The sequence below is a fragment of the Cydia fagiglandana genome, chromosome 6, assembly GCF_963556715.1.
Source record: "Cydia fagiglandana chromosome 6, ilCydFagi1.1, whole genome shotgun sequence".
Classification (NCBI taxonomy): domain Eukaryota; kingdom Metazoa; phylum Arthropoda; class Insecta; order Lepidoptera; family Tortricidae; genus Cydia; species Cydia fagiglandana.
Window position 1 is genome coordinate 8142763 of NC_085937.1, and position 17018 is coordinate 8159780.

General features: G+C 37.9%; 1 protein-coding gene across 4 annotated transcripts in view; it reads right to left on the reverse strand.

Annotated features, from left to right (window-relative positions):
• Nucleotides 1-17018, reverse strand: part of LOC134665090 (transcription factor Sp9) — a 99550-nt gene that overhangs the window by 9847 nt on the left and 72685 nt on the right. Inside the window, exon 1 of one of the 4 annotated variants that reach the window (XM_063521906.1) lies at nt 14245-14430. The exons of the other annotated variants lie outside the window; for them this stretch is intronic. Coding sequence (XP_063377976.1) covers nt 14245-14298 — 54 coding nt within the window. The 5' untranslated portion in view covers nt 14299-14430. Of the gene's footprint in view, nt 1-14244; nt 14431-17018 lie in introns of those variants that run through there. 4 annotated transcript variants of the gene reach the window in all.

Genomic DNA, 17018 nt, shown 5'->3' on the forward strand with positions numbered 1-17018 from the left:
TGATTTTACACTCGTGTAATAAAACACTAGCTGCAGAATACTCGGACAAGAAACGCATAAATTTGAAAAGGATTCATTGCCAATGAGCCATGGAGTGAGCCGGGTTTAAAAATTTGTAAAAGACAATCACCCGGCCCAGGAGCGGCATGGTGGCATTTTTATCACCCCTCGTGCCATGTGTCACTTCCACACTTACATATTTGTTACAACGTAAAAGGCATGGTGACAAATGATAAAAAGCTGACCATCTTAGCCCTATAGAGCATTTTTATCTTTATCAGCAACATCATCGTTTTTAAATACCTACATATTACTAGCTTTTGACCGCAAGATTTGTATCTGCGTGGAATGATGTTGATACAAAAATATAGATAAATGTCCTTCCTCGGGCCTCAAACTATCTCCATACCAATCTACCTAAATACATATATTCAGCATTTAAAAGTGGAGAAGTAAGAGACAAACAGACAGATAGAGTTATTTGAGCATTTATATTATTTATATTGACATGATTTAATTACGGTAAAAATAAGGGTAATTGAAAGCAAAAACAGTATAATTAAATATGATTATGATCAAGAGGTGACAAAATCAACGTAATAGCGTCGTTGTCACAATAAATGTTTCGATTTACCCTATCGACGCAGCTGACAAAAACTTAAACACCTAATAATTACACCTAGCATACAATGATTATAATGATTAATACCGACATCAAGTAATTCAATCATTATAACAGAACAATGGCAATTAAAATTGTGAAATTAATTGCACCGAGACATGGCATGGCGAAGTGTCGAGCGTTTTAAATTTCAGGGTCCCTTTGACAACTGAACCACAGTTAACTTTCATCTACTTATAATATTACCAGATAGGTACGCTCAACAATATAAATATTGGATACGTATAATATACTATTTAGTATCTAATACTAAAAACTAACTTATAAAGTTTTCCTGGGTCGATCAAATTATTAACTGAGATTAGCTGGTAGAGATCCCTCTTAGGGATAAGTTCGACTTTTTTTCAATTTCACCTACTCACGAAAATTGTATAAACATTTTATTCGATCGATATCGACCTATCACTACTGACGACAAGTTTATATTAAATTGTAGGTAGAACCATTCCGCATATTGACATATTTTTTTATTACTTTTCTCTTTTTCAGAAATCGGTTGTTAGGTATGCGTAGGTGATGCTTTGCGTACCTATTTGTAAACCGAGGTGACCTTAACTTTCAAAACAATTACTTATGAGTTATGAATTTATGATATTTTATCAAAGATATTTTAACAAAGTCCAATTTTCGTTGTTGTTATCCTGCCTAAACCTATATCCGATAGATATGGGATACCAAAATATCCATTAGTTGAACACTGAATAAAAACTTTTTAACGATTATTACACCAAGTGCGGGTATAATGTAATGGAGAAGATGTTGATGTCAACTTTAGCCAGTCTTTCTCCGATACCACTAGGACAATACTGTCCTCAAAACGTCGGAGATAATTTTAAAACTTAATCATATGCAATTAAGTCCCGTTTTCGTAATTAATATTATTCATTACTTGCCTATAGATATAGTGTCGTAATCCTACCTTTATTTGCCCTTTAGTTTAGAATTCTTTCATATTTAATACGGGTATTGACTTTTAACACAGAGCGAGTACCTTAAGGCATATTGATAGCATTGTGTAGATAAGTTCAAGGCCGCATTGCATACAAGGAATACAATGTGATAGCAGCATCGCGTGTGTCGGCACGTCGCCGTCGGCCCGCTCTCGAGGTTTCTCGGAAAACGTCGTTAAACTCACGTATTTTTGGTAGCAACTTAATGCCAGTAATTTCCTCAGAAATCATTATAATTAGCTCAATTTAAACCATAGTAACAAACAAATAAAATGGTTAGACTAAAGTGTGCCGCAGGGCACGCGAGAGTTGCTTTATTGCCCTGGTTGTCTATCCGATCTATGTCTACAAGATTACCTAAAATGATTAATAGCTAAACCTGTTTATTAATTTTACATCTTAGTTTTGTGACATTTTTGTTACATATTCATGTCCAATTGTTCATTTCCAAAAGCAAAATGATACATAAACATTTATTTCGACTTTATTTTAATTGTTATTCATACTCTATCATGCTGTTTTTTTCCCAACGTATGAATTATCGACCTTCTCAATGACAGTGTTGTCAATAAAAACCGCAATAGCACATGTCAATACAATGGCACGCTGCAATTAGTTGACATTTCATTTGCTCCTACGGTAATAGCGTGGAACTGCCAGTGGATGTGGCTTCAGTAATTTTCTTCGACTTCTGTTTCACATTTTTTTACATTTAACAAATTGAACGTGGGGTATTAATTGCTGAGAAAATTACCGACGCAGCGCCGCGGGGCCTAAACCACAAAGACGAGGCGCACCAACGACCTGAAGTCCTCGTAAAAACGAACAATTATGAATTCAAGACGTTATTTCTTTGCGAATTACTCCTAGGTAAGTATTACAGCCAAACCAAGTTTTTAACAACACTAACAGTAAATATGTGATATTCATATATTTATGCCAGCTTGGGATGTGACTGACGTAGGTAGGTACAACCGACGATGCATGCATAGGTAAAGTATGAATACTTATTACGTCGGTACATGTGTTAGCTTTATACGTGAAAGCTCAGGAGGAAACTTCGCTTAAAAATATGCGCATGTATATTATCCAATCCAGTTCATATATCTATCGTTAAGGAGATACGTATAGGTATAAATTGTAATAAGAGATAGATCGTAAGATTTTCGAAAGCAGTTAGTCATTTGTAACAATAGCAACAATTAGGTAATAAGGCGAAACACTATAATTTGGTGGGCCGGGTTGACTAGAATGGTGTGGAACAATCGTGGCTGGAAGACTGCGGCGATTACAAGGCGCTGAGTGCTCAATCGTCACGTAGCGGCGCAAGAACAAAGCGACGTATTAAACAATTGAACGACCACAAAAAGTCCCATAATTCAATTTGCATCCCGCTAGATGAATGTAATCGCCGGCAAGAACTGTGGGTACGGTTACGGGCCGCGGGCGGCCGCCTGAGAACGGCTTTCGCCACTTTTCAACACTTCTGTGAATCGATTACATAGATGCTAGGTTTCTTTCCATGTTACTTGAAGTAAGTGCCTCATAACACTCTGTTGATGTCGAGGTTCTTGTTTTACGCTGTCAAGTTTTTGTGATGTAGCCTTTGTTCGTGTCATAGATGCCTGTTACTTGTTGCCATTGTGTCAGGTAAATGATACAATTGTTTTAAGGCCTGGGCCCGAAAAGCTGTGTTGTTATGAGGTATCGATTTACAAATTGTGTATCGAGTGCATGTCGACGGTTGGTATCGGCGAGGTGACTCGCGCATTATTATGATAATGCAAGGCGATGGTATCGCGCTATCCGCTCTACACAATTGAATTAGCATAGCGCGGCGTCGGCCGCGACGGGCGGTCCGGGCCACGCGACCACCTAAGTACTTCATCTCCTATTCCGCTTCGTAGATCTCTGATAGGAATCGAATCACAGCACTCGGGTGAAAGAGCCGATGATACCTTGTAGATGTTTTACATCCAATCGAAAGTATCAATAGTAGTGTTTAATTTAATCAATATCTTTTTCTAGCTAACGTCAAATAAACTAAAGAACCCAAATTGATTAACTGTCTAAAGCCTGATTAGATATGTGTAATTAACGATTTAACCTGGGATCAAAAGTGACTCATTGATTATTTTTGATACAATCAGTACTTTGAATGGAATCTACATAATATACCTATACATTTCCTACTCATAATATCAAAATCCCTGCTGGACCTAAATCCTCACCGAAGTATTTCATTAGCAACAGTGCATGTGCAAATCTCATCCTTATTGCCTATGGTTTTAAGTATAGCGTCGGTTCACCTCATTTTTTGTTAAATTTTCTTACCAATATAGATAATTCATGAATGTAGTACCTCCTGTGGTTCCAGTCCTGTCCCAAACTGCATGCAACTAGGCAAATTGAGCTAAACGTTCCACACGTCTGCGCTGCGGTCACTCGCGAGTTATGAATGGTGGGTGTTGAATGAGCGACCGCGGCGACCGCAGCGCTTGTCAGCTGCGTTTATGGACGTCCAGTAATTATGCTGCACCCTACGTGGACGTGCTCGAATAAGCGCATATGAATTCTGATGCTTCAGTGCTAGTGCGTTGAGGCTTTCAGTCATAAAAAGTTAAAAACTTAACGGCTTGAAGGTCAACTAGGGTGAAGAGCGTGTAACCTATAACTAATACCTGCGTTATTTTAAATCAATTAAGCGAGTTAAGGCTTAGGTATTATCATTTATCGCTTGCTTAACCTTATCAAGACATTGCGTAAGAAGTGTAAAATCCACGATAGTGTAATGTAAGCCAAAAAATTACATCCCGTAGGTATCAGTTAGGATTAAGTATTCGACGTTCATGTCAATATCGTTTCTTCCTATTCGCAATTCTGCACAATCTGAATTCTACACAATAGTATCCCACCACATTTGCTATTGTGTACAGTAGCGATTCTTCCCGTTCACAAACAGTAGCGATTTTTCCTATTCGCAATTCTGCACAATCTTCGTTCCAAATTTGAATTTTACGTGAACTGATAAGAAATTTCTGATGTAAATACCGACTCAACTACCGGCCTACATGTGATAAATATGTACAGGTGTGGGGTTAAGCACCCTTGTTATGTATATCAAGTATTTCAATGTTATACCAACATTACCAACAAGCATTTGATACTTAAACCCTTTTTATTATAATTACGTGAAATCTGTAATATAAGTCTAAAAACAGGAGTTTAGTTATGTTTAGTTGAGTAAGTTATTCACTCGTATTATGTAAATTATCAAAAGAAAGTTAAAATGTAACGATACCCTAAAAGCTAAATATTGTGACGTGACATTAAAGCCATCAATGACAGGCGCGGTTTAAAGCTTCAGCCCGAGTGCGAGTATTCATGGAGGCTCCTCGAGTGGTGAAATATGGCGCGGGGCTAATGGCGCTCCGCGACCCTCTAATGGCAAGTAGCCGGGGAAAGATTGTTAACGAAAGCTGCTTACGCGTTTGTTGTTCCTGTGTTATCGTTGTCAGAAAACAAGTTAAAGTTTGAAAAAAAATTGTATAAGCCATATGGCAAGCAAATGGGAATGATAGCCTAGCTCATACATATTTAATACATCAAGATGTGTGGGCTTATAGGGTACTTACCAGTATTTACACCAAAAATGAATATAATTTAAATACACAAAATTACCAAATTAGGTCAGTAGTGTAATTTAAATCGGACCTGTCTCCGCGATTTCGTCGCTTTGCTACAGGTAGCTAAAAGTACATCCGTTCGGCCCCAATTTTGGGGTTTGCCATAAGCCGCGCGTGGCGCTGTCGCCACCTAGCGGCCATATCTGTGCTGATCGTAACAGACGCGTTTTGTTAGAGAGTGAGTCTTCTGTACTTAGTACTATTATTTATTCTGTGCCACAACTCACAAGTCACATCATCTACTCGTAGGTATATGGATCTTTTTCAAGATACTCTAGCAGAAGACAAATGACAATTTCACAAAAAATACCCATGGTAAAGTTGAATTCTTTTACTTTTGTTTAAATTTGTAATGGCCATTAGATATTTATTTATTTATAAACAGAAAAACGTAGTTATTTAAACGGTGTTGCATACAGTAACGGTTTACAAGAAATATGTTTATTAAATTACTACCTAGTCAACGATCGTGACTAGATATGTATTGATTAATTCCAATTAAATTGATTTAATTTTCCGGCTATCGATCATAATAATTGAAAAATTGTTATCGGCAACGGTTTTTTTCGAAATTGGATAAAGCACACGCCTCTCACGTCCGCGGGTAATTACTTAATTACAAACTTAGTGCTTGCAAATGAGACTAAATAAGTAAACAGTAAGTAGGTTAAGCTTCGTTAATAACCGTGACAGCGGCAAATGTGCTTAAGCGCATTTAGAAAATTACTACCTCCATCTAGCGTAATGTACAAGAAAGGGGTTGAGCGGAATAACAAAAATTCATATCGATTAAACTGAAAGCGTAACGGTACATTAACTTAGCTTAGGAGATCTAGGTTGTTTCAGTCCATTTACAGATTTACGACTACACAAGAAAATAGTTCGTAAAAAAAGATGTGCGTTGAAAATTGCATGCAAATAGGTAGTTATTGTTCAAAGAACATTAGCGTCGAAGTTTTGTTTTCTTTTTAATCCCCGACGCAATATGAGGGGTTTTATATGTTTCACGCCAATGTCTGTATGTCTGTCTGTGGCATCGTATTTAGCTTTCCAACGGATGGACTGAATTCGATGCGTTTTTTTTTATGTAGGTATAATTGATAGAAATCGATCCAATAGTTTAAAGAGTATCTCTTTTCCAAAATAATGTAGGTAAGGCATTTTTGGCTAGAAATGGATTTTTTTGACACATAGCGTTGGGGTTTTTTAATTTTATTTATTTAATTTTTTTATTTAAGAGAAAGGAGTATGGTAGTAAAGTGTAGAATTATGCCATTTGTCATTATCTAGATAAGATGATACTTAGTAACATTCTTTTTACTTCATATGTTGTCAGCAAAGTCACCAAAGTAACCTATATCTGTGTAGTCACAAGGGGAAGGAAGACAGGATGAGGGATAAATCCAAATTCATAACAGCCCCAACCGCTGCGTTTAATGGCCACTCGAGCTACAAGGAGACGTTAGTTTAAATCCCTCTGCACGACAAATTGCAAACGGAAAATTTACACTTAAAAGCCGGATGGTAAGGATAATAGTTGCAATTTCCGATAGTTCTTGCACTCGCTTGTAAGGCTGAAAGGGACGCGTGCAGCGGTTTTATTGTTGAGACATAAATTTATTGTGATGGATCGGATCATTCTAGTGTGTGTAGAATTACGGGTAGATAAATAAGAATATTTTAAATATCGGTTTCAGTGGCACTGGAGAGTTCTATTATACATTGGTCGTAGTCAGTGACTTTGACCAAGGATTTGGGATGTTAATGGAAACACAGGTTTCAGATTTTCAGAGTTTGTTTGCGGTCTGTTCGTTTCACTATTTTTCCCTAAACATTCTACCTGTAAAGGCAAATTCCCGATTTTTACCCTTTTATATGTGTTGTTTTCACAAAATGGTTCGATAAAGGACAGTGTGAATGGCGCTATCGGTGTCAGTTTCAATTAGCGCTCCGCGGGGCGCGGCGGGGCGCCGCCGGAGCCCCGCGGGTGGCCACCGCGAGTCTCGGCTAAACTACTAAATTAATCGCCGTCCTGCGGGTGACGTAAGTAGGGAACAGATAGAGAAAATCAAAACATTGCAGATTGTCAGAACAGATGTGATGAAATAGATTGTACTGGGGTTCAACGACCAAGTAGATTGTGCCGGGGTTCAGTCACCAAAGACATGGCTAGATCATACGCAAAAGCCAAAGAGCAAGCGATTTTTTTTAGTTAGAAAAACAATAAACATCCGTCCTAATCCATGCCTTGCAGCCGTATTCGAACAATGAGATACGTCAAATACTAGATATTGAAACGATATGGATTAGATATGTCAGTGTCAAACAAGTGTCAAAATTGACATTTCTTCAAACAAAAACGTCACTTTTGACACTTGTTTGACACTGACATATCTAATCCATATCGTTTCAATATCTAGTATTTGACGTATCTCATTGTTCGAATACGGGTGATAATTCACCAGAAAGAGACGAACAGATATCGTCTGAAAGTAACGCTCAAATGTAACTCATAACATAACTGACCATCATTGCTTATACATAAATAAGGGAACGTTTAATAGCATTGGTGAAGCGATACTGCTATGATTAGAAATAAGTAAATAATGATCCGACCACAAGAATGACGTTTACAATATGGAACAAATAAGGGCTACCAGCACCATTACCCATTCTAAAACTTTAAAAGAGTTGACAATAGAACAAAGACGCCGCTTCTTAGGTAGGTAAAGTAACCTTTTTTAAGTGGAAGGCATTAATTAGTGGAGCTCTTCGAAAATAACCTTCTCCGTTGTCGGGGCATCATTTATTGACAGGGCGCGATGACGCGAGCGATGACGGCGGCGCCTCTGCCTGCCCCGTGACTTGCATCTCGCAGCTCCGTTCATTACTCGCCGCGCTTGCTCCTCGTCGGCCCACTAACAAGCCAGGCTAATGCAGTGACCTTGCAAAAACCTCTGCCAACCGATTACGATCATTATCGGGGCTTCAGAAGCTCCTGACGACGTTTAATGACTCCCAAAGGATCCTGAACCTCGTATATTAGTCACAACGTAACGCCAGCGGATCCTTCCATTAGGAAGGGCGGTAACAGCAAAGCTCAAAGCTTCGACAACAATCATCGACTGTGATTGTAGCGCAGGAGCGCGACTAATCCGCGCGGCCCATGTTTGTTCTGTTGTTGGATGAGTGATTGCTTTTTCAACGAGCCTTTTTATTGCCCATAATATGTTAACTGCGATAAGAACTGCCGATACGGATACGATATGCTTTAATGAAAATAATAGCGCCGACTAATTAAAAAACAAAAAAGTCGTAACATACAGGTTAAAATTGAAATCGCTCTAGTGTAAATATTCAAAGGAAATAAATAATTCATGGCAGGAAACGGAGTGTTGAGTAAAAACTATTGAATGAAAAGGCACGTCACTAGTCGAACATCTCAGTAGGTCGTAATTGTAATATTTGCAGCGTAATGACGGGCTGCGTCGAGTGGATGTGAAATTGGCCGTCGCGGGCGCAGCTCGCTACACGCTAACTAATAATATTATTACAAATGGAAGATGTAGCAAAAAGCAGCTAAATTACTTACTGTCACTGTGCCGGTGTGTTGTAAATAAACTAGTTTATGTGACATGTAATATCGTGATTGATAGTTTCAATTTCGAAAAGCTGGATCAATTTGATCCTGTCGTTGAAGTGGATCGATAGTCGGCGATCACGAAACTAGCTTCGAAACGTGATCCGATTCTATATACATATGTAAATTCTTGTTGTACAGGTGATATTAAAAGTAAACAGACATAGTATGGAGATTCAACGTTGGTTTCTCTATTAAATCCATACAATGTTACAAAGCGGCTACTTTAGTTTATTGCCAACCTACCCTACATTGTCATGGTTCATATTCTATTGGTTGAATTTACATAACCTATTACTATATTATAACACACCTTATTCTCCAACTATTAGCACAATTAGAACCAATAAAAATTATCTACAAACGTTAACTGTAGAAAATTAACATTGCTAACAAGCAATATTAAAATTATTAAACGGTTATTTGTGGTCAGGGCAGGAAACTGCAGTTGGCCTGCGGTCGGGCCGTTTTTACACAGCCCTATGTGTGGCGAATGTTGACTTGCTTTAATAAACCGCAGTAGGGAACATGCAGTGAATAATTGCCGCTACTAGTTGATTGTACAACACAAACAACGAACAAGCCCCGCGTGAAAGCAAGCACCGAGTAAATTTAAATTCCCCAAATATATTTCGAGCTTTGAATTGGAACGCCAATGAACCGTGCACGGCTGAAATAAAGCACAAAATCGGCGCAACATAATACAATTAGGAAGAATCGACATAAATCGACGGTGACACGTGTAGACAGATTCGCACATCATTAACGATCTTTTTAAGAAAGGCGACACAAAGCGAGATACCGGGCATTGTTAAATTTGTCGCCACTCCGGCGCGGCGTTGACGGACGCTCGCATAAATAACTTACCAAGACAGCTTAATGAACGAACGCGAGCTACCTATCTCAATACATCTATAAATTAGTGTATGGTATGCAATAACATTCAATTAGTTAGAAAACTCGCCGGCTGATTCGAGATTCGCTAGAGCCCGCTTTAGAGATCGAACGCCTGCAACGCGGTATTCATGATAAATATCTACAAGCTAGAGAATCGTGTATCGCAGTCATCGCGCTATCATTTATTTGCTATTTACACTCAACAACTTCCCGCATGAAATTCAATTAAGCGTCTTTCAAGAAACTCGTTATCTATTTCAATGTCTGCAACAGTGTCGTTCTAAAAACAGCAGTGTAAACGGCTTGAATCCCGTTGCGGCGCAGTAAATATAATCTCCTCGACAGCTTAATTTAAATACCTTTTGTCAATGAAAGGGTTAACGCGACGCCTCGCTGCCAGGAAAGAGTTATGAAGGGCGCTACCGAACCGTTAACGTATGTGCACAGTTTTATTTTTCAGTTTTAATTGACTGCTACGACAGCTATTTTAATTTAATTGCTTCAAACAAATACAGCACGAACGTTACAATAATAACCACTAGTAAACATTTTAAAGTATACTTTAGCCTGTAAGTGGTCGCATAATCCTAATGTTGAAGTGCGTAATCCTTCGTGTAAACCGTGGCAAAAAGCTATCAGAAGTGACAGATCTCAAGAGCACATTGTGGGGAACTCATCGTATTAGGCTAATGCCATTTTGCGTTCAACAATGTTCCGCGCTGAAACGGCATTTCGAGTCCTGCTAATTTATTTATTCATTTATCAAAGCTCCTATCGCATTGAGATAGAGCTTTTTATTGCGTGTTTCTTGGGTTGAATAAAATGGTATTGTACCGATATACGAGCGATGACAATGCTGGCACCTTAATCCTCAAAACAGCCATTTAGGCCCGTTACAAATAAAAGTTTGTCGGTCGCCGGCGACTCGATGCCACAATGGCCATTGACGCGGCTTCACGCTGCGCCCGTGAATGGCCCAGCGCCAAAAAAACCTATTAGACACGCATAATGGACTCGATGTATAGATTCAAGAGATGACATTGCGAGTTCTGATCGATAGAAGTACATGAGAATAAATGGTCTATGTTTATGATGTAGTCTAAACCACTTACCTAGAAACACGGCTTTAAAAAAAAAATAGCCTATAGCTTATAGCCTTTAGCTTAGTAGGTAAGCTAATACGAGTAAGCCTAATCAGTTTTGATATGTGTATCAGGATCTCGATGATAAATGGATGGCTATATAGCTAAAGCTCTTATCCTTACGATGATAGTCGACTGATTAATTTTCATTGATAAGTTTCGGTAAGTAAGTACATGGAATGATTACCGCTATAAAACATTCATAGATTCATATGTAACTTAGGTAATTGTAATGCTTTCAGCTCGTTTAATTTCTATAATAAACTAACGCTTGCTAATACTTATTTAGATAGATATCGCTCTGAGCTCCATATTGTGTAACGGGAACCGATGACAAATATTTTATTTTGGCGAGGGAGACGCGAGATCAATGAAACAATCGGTTATTCGAGCCTCCGGTGCGGAAATATCAATACGGTGGCAACACTGGAAACTAAGTATTAACGGTCCTCGATCAAATATTGACGTTTGGTTTGACGCCCTACTGTTAAATCCTTTTTGGAATTATTTTTGAAATGACATGATTGAATACTTTGTGACGGTACATTTTATACAAACACCAAAAAAGTTACCAAACGATGCATACATCGATGTCATGAAAAAAAATACAATTAGGTACATGTGCGCCTTCCCTAGAAGTATAATATGCACCGGGTGTTTCCTGTAATACGAGCAAATATATAAACCATATATTGTATTCCTTAAACGATATGACTTTTGACTAACAACTTTAAAAATTATGAAATCGATTTTCACTTTTTCATACAAATTTAATATTATTTTCAGCACGCTGTAATCAGTGTCTTTGACGTTGCCTGTCACACTTTAAACATGACAAAATTTGCAAAACATTGCTACTTAGAATAAACTATATTTCTTTGGCACTTCACGTTAAAAAATAAAATTAAAAATTAAAAATAAAATTAAAAATTTCAAAATTAAAAAGTAAAATAAAATTTACCTATAACGTACCTACTTTATGGCATGACCTATCACGTGTCTTCAACACTTCAACACCTTTCGCGGGACCAAACCAAAACGTTATTTTTATAAGGGATATAAACTCAGTTAAGTACACAATTTTATATCATGATAACTTCTTATAACCTAATCGTTGAGTTATTCCATTATCTTCCATAAAAAATTATTAATATCTGCGTGGCACCAGGCTCACATAAAAACATAAAGAGTCCCGCATTAGACACTTTATAACGCTAGCTAGTACACGTAATTCCCCAAGTAGGTACTTAGGGTATATAAATATAACAATTTATTTAATTAATCAAGCGAATTTGGATGAAATGTAGACACTTACCTACCTACTCGTACCTAGACAAAAGTTAAACCGACATTTGCCATTTACCTATCAAGTAAAAAAAGTAAACTATACTTGGTCAAGCAGATCTTGTCAGTAGAAAAAGGCGGCAAATTTGAAAAATGTAGGTGCGACAGGATATCGGCCCATACAAAATTTGAATTTCGCGCCTTTTTCTACTGACAAGATTTGCTTGACCGTCTATAGGTACTTAGTACCTACATTTACAACGATATTCAGTCGCTTAACGAAATGTAAACGAGTTGTGGAAATCGACCTTATCATTAAACTTTTACCTATGTTGGTTACAGATTCACGCAAATGCGGCTTTATAAAAGGATAAATTTTATCCAAGAAAATATATCTATATGTATAGGTAGGTACCCTAGGCCAGTAAAAATATGGTTGCCAAAATACTCAGGTACCTACTCGTAGGAAAATGGCGTCGTCTGTAATGTATTAGGCATTTAGGCACATAGGTATGTATCGACACTACTTTGAAAAAAAATCTGGTATATCACTCTGCTATTCAAAGTTGAAAGACAGTTACGCTGTATGCGTCCCATACACAGATATCACATTTTTCTTTTGATTTACAGAACAAGATACGAGTTTTTTTCAAAGTATTGCTGATATAGGTATCTAAACTGCTAAAAAATAACTATCTCCGCCTCTAATACTTTTGAAAGCTTAATAAATATTTGACGACTCTACCTATTTCCATACGATAGAGTCATACGGCCTGATTCGAACTTTAATTTCGATACCTAAATATCTTTGATTAACGTGATGGGTACAAAAGTATACATATTTATGATGCTAAGTGTACCAGCCTTCAAATGTTATTCTATAACCTCCAGTGGTCCATAAATATAAACATACCTATCATACCCCCATTAGACATAATCCGTGATCGCGATGCGTACACGCACTGCCGACGGCGACAGTTTGACGTTGTAGTTGCTAGCTAGCGTTTACATGTGTTTCTATAGGTACATATCTACATTCATATTATATGTAACTATTATAGTATATTACCTAGTGAGTCAGAGACTAACATTTAATAATTATGCTGGCGCTAGAATTTTATGATATCTTATTTTATGTTTAATATAGGTATTTATGTATTCGTATTAAAATGTATTTATTTGTAGGCGACGCAACGGAGCCACGCTGTTACGTCGTCGCCCAAATCGAATGTTTAATTTGTCTTTATTTGTTTTTATTTGTAGTTTCTTTGTATTGTATTTTTTTTTGTAGTTTCACTGTGCCTTGGTTTTACTGTAATGCTGTGTTACTTATTTGACTAATAAATAAATAAATAAATACATAAATAAATCTTTATAGGTATTACTTGCACTTAGATTCACCTGAATATTCATAACCCTTTATAATAAGTTATTATTAAACTTAAGTTAACTTAACTTTTATTAAGTTATTATTCATTTTTCTTTGAATAGACGACATTAGGATCATAGGTAGGTAACAACCTAGGGAAATATAATTATGATAATTTATTTTCTGAAATGGAAAACCGGTCACAAGAAAAGTTTCAAAGCTAACAAATGAACTAGGTAGGTAGATACGCCTACAATGGATTTTTAGCAAGAAATATAGCAGGCAGGTAAATATTCAATAAATATTGCTTGCAAATATTACATTAACAAGTCACTAAGGCAGGTATATTTAAATTTGTATCACAAATTCTTATAAGAAATTGTAAAAATATCCTATCAATAATAACCTTTAATAAGTAAGTTGCAAATGTTTAAGAATGTTTTATTTATACATAATATTAAAAACTAAAATAAAAATGTACTCCTAAGCAACTAAAAAAATCGTAGTGGTAGGTACCTAACTGCGAAGCTGATATGGTAAACATGATCAGCTGACCTATATTTAATAATAAAATCTTAACAATAACAAACTTACGATTGTTTTGCCGGGCGGCGGCGCCGGCAGCGGCGCATACATGTCAGTAATCATTGTCCACAAACACTCAACACTCGCGCATCGCAACCAAAATCAACAAAAATATTATACAGTGCGTACTGTCACTACTCGCGGCGGGGCGTCCACATGACGTTTTGTTCTGACAGCGGCGGCGCGCGAGATCCGCGCTCGAGCCGGCTCGGGCCTCGCGGGGGTGAGGCGGGCGAGGCCGGGGGCCGGTGGGCGGGGCCAGCCAATCCCAGCCTCTTACCACGCCCCGCCCACGCGCTGCCCCGCCCGCAAGGTCGCGAGGGCGTTATCGATCGTATACTGAGACTCCATTTTATTTCGGCTTCCTCGATTTGCATAAACTTTTTGTTTGAAATTGTTGCTTACTCGGCGAAGTCGGCTCTTTAGCGCACCGCTACTCCGAGTGGGAGAATGGTGTGGTGGACATCGCCGTTGGCCGCATACCAGATGAGGATAGAAAAGGAACATTGTTTGAAGAATGTCGGATATGATTGTTAATAAATAATGTATTCATGTGTGGTTTATGCGAGCTTTACTTTAACGGTAAATATAAATAATACATTTTGTGAGAACTATTAAACTTTTACTAAGTATGCAATACACCTTTTTTTTCAGCAGGTACCTAGTTATTAAATAATAGGTAGTATTAGTGAATAGATAAGTAGAGTGTGGTAGAGTTAAAATACCTAACTAAATTTATCATAAATTGAGAGTTTAGTTAGCAATAGATATCAAGAGGTTGTTATTAATGTAATCTTTAAATCTATAAACAACCTACATAAGTACCTAATAAGCAAAAATAACCTAACAAAGTCCACAATACACCTGTCTATTTAACGAAGGTGCCCAGTGTAAGTACCTACTTATCTGTAATTTAAAGACTCAACCTTTACAACACTCAATAGATCTAACTGCCTCTATTTCTCCAACAAGGTGTTAAAGATAATGAAATATAATGCGCATCACAAAAAAACTTCTAAACACGACCAAATAATTCGTAATGGAACTTAAAAACTAAAGGTGGACGTGAAAAAAATTATGGCGCCCCTCCTGGCACCCCTGGGTTCCTTCGTCCTGCCACTTTAAGAATAGCTTAAGCGGCTAATAGTTTTATGACACGCATAACACGAGGAAATACACCCCAACATATACAAATCAAATCCGGTCTTATTGCTTAGTAAGCAAGGTACAAGATCGCGTTAACGTGCTAACGGAAATGACAGTCGCGAAGCATTATACGACATTAGGGGTGCCATCGGGTTCATAAAATAGTGAAATTGTGGCGAGGTGCGAAGGGGGGTGGGCGTGTTCGGGATAACGAAATAAAAATGCTCCGGGCTGCTCACGGGCAGCCGTGCGAACTCCGCTTAACGCAATAAACATTTTAATTTGAACACGAAACTCACGCTGAGATGTGGAATTACGGCACGAGGGCGCAAAGAAATCAAATTACGAGGAAATTTCATGAGGCTGTAATTCTGTTTTTCCACTAGCTCGCGTAGCCTATAAATATTTTTATATATGTATGATGTATGTATGCACTTGTATGTTCCCTGGGGAGCTACGGACAGCCAGTAACATGGTTGTTGTCATATTTATGAGACTTGCAGTAAACTCTGTTTTATGGGAAACTGTTTGGTTTATGCAGACTTGTTAATATGCATTTCTTAATTTACTGTCGCATTCCCAGCCCCTTCGTAGAAATGGTACCTATTAGGTACATATATACCTCTCAATGATAGTGGGGGTTTTAAATATATTGGGAAAATGTAAAATAATTTAAGCTTTTAGGTAGTAATAAAAAAAACTCACTTCATAACTGTAAAAGTAAAGTACCTCCTATACTGATTTGATTCTCTTACGGATATTTTTTATTTTATTTATATATTATTCGACATTATTTATACCTTAATGACCATGATGATTATCTAATTTATATGACTTACTAATACGGATTAACTGCCATTAAAACAAATAAATTATTTTATTCAAACGCAATATCTAAACCTATTTCGCTAAGTCTCAATTATAATGTCATCTCATTGAGTTATATCTCAGTAAAACAGCACCGTTACTTATCTATAGGCACGTAAAGCAATTGACTAAAAATTTCAGTTACAGTGAAACCATCAACAGATTGGCATTTACGGCAGCGAAGCTAAAGTAAGGGCCCCCCCACATCTGGCGTCTTTCGAGCGTCGGCGTCTACAATTATATGGCCGACGTCGACGCAACGTCGACGCAGCGTCGACGCAACTGCGCAGCGACGTCATTTTCCATAGCGCTGACCAGACGCCGACAGACGCCGACGCTCGAAAGACGCTAGATGTGGGGGGGCCCTAAGGGTAGGTAGAGAAGGCTATAAAACAAACGTGGGACCAGTCAGCTCTCTGTGCACACTGCACAGTACCTACACAACTACTGTAAAGCGGTTCACAACTTCACATGCCTAACTTAGTGTTGAGAAAATCTCGAATTTTAGGAATCCAAATTTTTACGATTCTAGTTACCTAGACCAAGATAATTCTGCAAGCCAAAATACCCACCTTCCGTTATAGGCCTCTTCACATAGACAGAGATTGAGCTTAAGTGATTGAGTTCTTGTTTTGACGGTATCGACGGACGGCAGCGAAGGGGGTGGTTTGTCTGGGGCGGCGGAAATGGACGGAAGCGACCGTCGCCGGAGCTGAGAGGCCCCGTGTCAACTGCTTCCTTCATTGCTTATGTTTGGGGATTGTATCATC